The sequence below is a fragment of the Bipolaris victoriae genome, assembly GCF_000527765.1.
Source record: "Bipolaris victoriae FI3 unplaced genomic scaffold scaffold_405, whole genome shotgun sequence".
Lineage (NCBI taxonomy): Eukaryota > Fungi > Ascomycota > Dothideomycetes > Pleosporales > Pleosporaceae > Bipolaris > Bipolaris victoriae.
This window is the reverse complement of record NW_014574987.1, coordinates 66-2249: the sequence shown is the minus strand read 5'-3', so window position 1 is coordinate 2249 and position 2184 is coordinate 66. Positions and strand designations below refer to the sequence as shown.

The 2184-nt window shown below is 27.8% G+C and overlaps 1 protein-coding gene across 1 annotated transcript; it reads right to left on the bottom strand.

Moving 5' to 3' along the window:
• Positions 1–347: 347 nt before the first annotated feature.
• On the bottom strand, positions 348–1710 carry COCVIDRAFT_43286 (hypothetical protein; the record flags this gene model as incomplete). Its single annotated transcript, XM_014694502.1, has 5 exons — positions 348–397; positions 604–776; positions 814–877; positions 981–1284; positions 1681–1710. 5 exons carry the CDS (start codon positions 1708–1710, stop codon positions 348–350), a joined length of 621 nt encoding a protein of 206 aa, XP_014549988.1.
• Between the last annotated feature and the right edge of the window lie 474 nt (positions 1711–2184).

The window sequence follows — 2184 nt, the reverse complement described above, 5'->3', positions numbered from 1 at the left end:
CAGCCAATATTGTTGTAGTAACAACAGCTGTACATGTAATTATTTGTGCTCCTGATACTCCGATTTTTCTACCAAAAAAACCAGAAGCTATTGATCCTAATAGTGGTAAGATTATTATAGCTAGATACATTATTTAAATTCAATACTAATACTTCCTCTTCGTTTTCTCCCTTTTTCCATAGGAATTGTATTCCCTTAGGAAGGATAGGATATTACCATAATTTTTCTATTATGCCTGACTATAACTTAAGCAAATAATTATATAATTATATAATTATAAACCAACCTCCATTTAGTCGATGAACTGTTAACCAATATTTCTATATTGATGTTTAGCTGCGGATTATCTATTTCATTTCTTCATACAAACCGTTTTTACCATACAACGAGTCATTACCTGTTCCATTAATCATAGTACTATATTAATTTGGTAGATTTGTCTTTAAGATTTCCCCGCATTTTGAAGATTTCGCCTTAATGAGACTAGATAGAGGTTTGCTCTACCTTTTTTGACCTATTTTCTCTCAAACCCCTAATCATCTCCATGATTATTTTTAGTAGTAATCCCCATTTTGTTTTTTAATAACAAGATTTCTTTCAGACCATCTTCTTTTAAATGTTCTTTGTTTTTACCCATAAAAGCAGCTATTTTAAAAGTACAATAATTTGAATACTTTGATCCTGCAATACTATATTCTTCAAAAAAAGGTATTACATGGTTAATTATATCATCAATTCTTGTAACTACAAACTCAGCTATTGAACGCTTTTCATATCTAACTACATATCCGCATTTAAAGAAGTCTACAAAACTCTAATAAATCTACATCTCTTAAATCTTGAGCAATAGAAAAACGTAATGAAGCATATATATTGTCTGTTGTCTTAGATTTATTAATAGCAATAAAAAAATTAGATTCTCCTGTTGAAAATCCAGCTATTCACGGTTTAGAATGCACAAGTGTATTATAGTTATTTACTCTTTCTTATAACAGGAATAGTTTCAGGAAAAGCCTTTTTTAATTGGTCAGATAAACCTCCATTCATAGATGCCCTTGTATTAATTATTTTTTGTATTCCCTCTAGATTAGTATGCTGTTTTTCTAACATTAAATTAATAACATTTTTAAAAAGCATAGAATCGGAATATTTTTTAGTTAATAAGGGATAATTATCAAAGTGCGGTATAATTATATTAGTTATATCCTTAATAGAATGAACCCTAAATTCCACTGTAGAATTATTATTGGGTTGGGATACAAGTCCTATACCTCCGAAATATTCCTGTATTTTCAATACTAAAGATCTATCTTTTTCATGCATCTTTAGTTGAATTCTGGCCTGCACATTTCATCCAGTTTTATATCTAGAATTCTTTAGCATTGCAATTAGAAAGGAACTTTCAGCATCAAAAATTCCAGTTATAAATTATGGATCTAAAGAATTTTTACAGTTAAGGGGTTTAGATGTAGAATAATTTCTTATTCCACTTGGAATGATATTAAGAGATTTAATGGGTGATTTAGCTTGACTAAAGGATAGATGGATTGATTTAAAAGAGATAAATCTATAAAAAGCTACTAAAATACCTAAACCTATCGCAGATTCTGCTCCGGCTATGGCAATAATATAAATAGCGTATGTTTGACCTAATATATCATCAAAGCTAAGTGAACTAACCAATACTAAAAATGTAATAGCTAATAGCATTATTTCTATTGAAATAAGCATTAATATTATGTTTTTTCTGTTTAAAACAAAACCTAAAATTCCAATTGTAAATAAGATTAGTGATAAATTCATTGTATAAAAATAAAAAATTAATATAGGTGTTCTAAAGTATTTTATTGTATAAGACCTTTACTTTCATTAGGTTATTGATAATATCTTATATTGCTATTAAACAAATAAGAATTATTCATGTATTATATATACAAATTTAATACACTACTATAAAATTTTATGGCTAATTAGCTATAATGACTCTGTAATACGGTATATATAAAACAACCTGTTGCGTGTAAAACAGATGCTCTTTATTGAGCTCTTTTCTCTTTTTTTTGTGGGGCTTTAATAGGTAAATCATATATTAATCTTCTCCCCTAATTGCCTTTTACATTACGTAAATGCAATTTTCCAGCTTAAATACAAAAGATTTATATTCCGGGATATGTTATACTATCT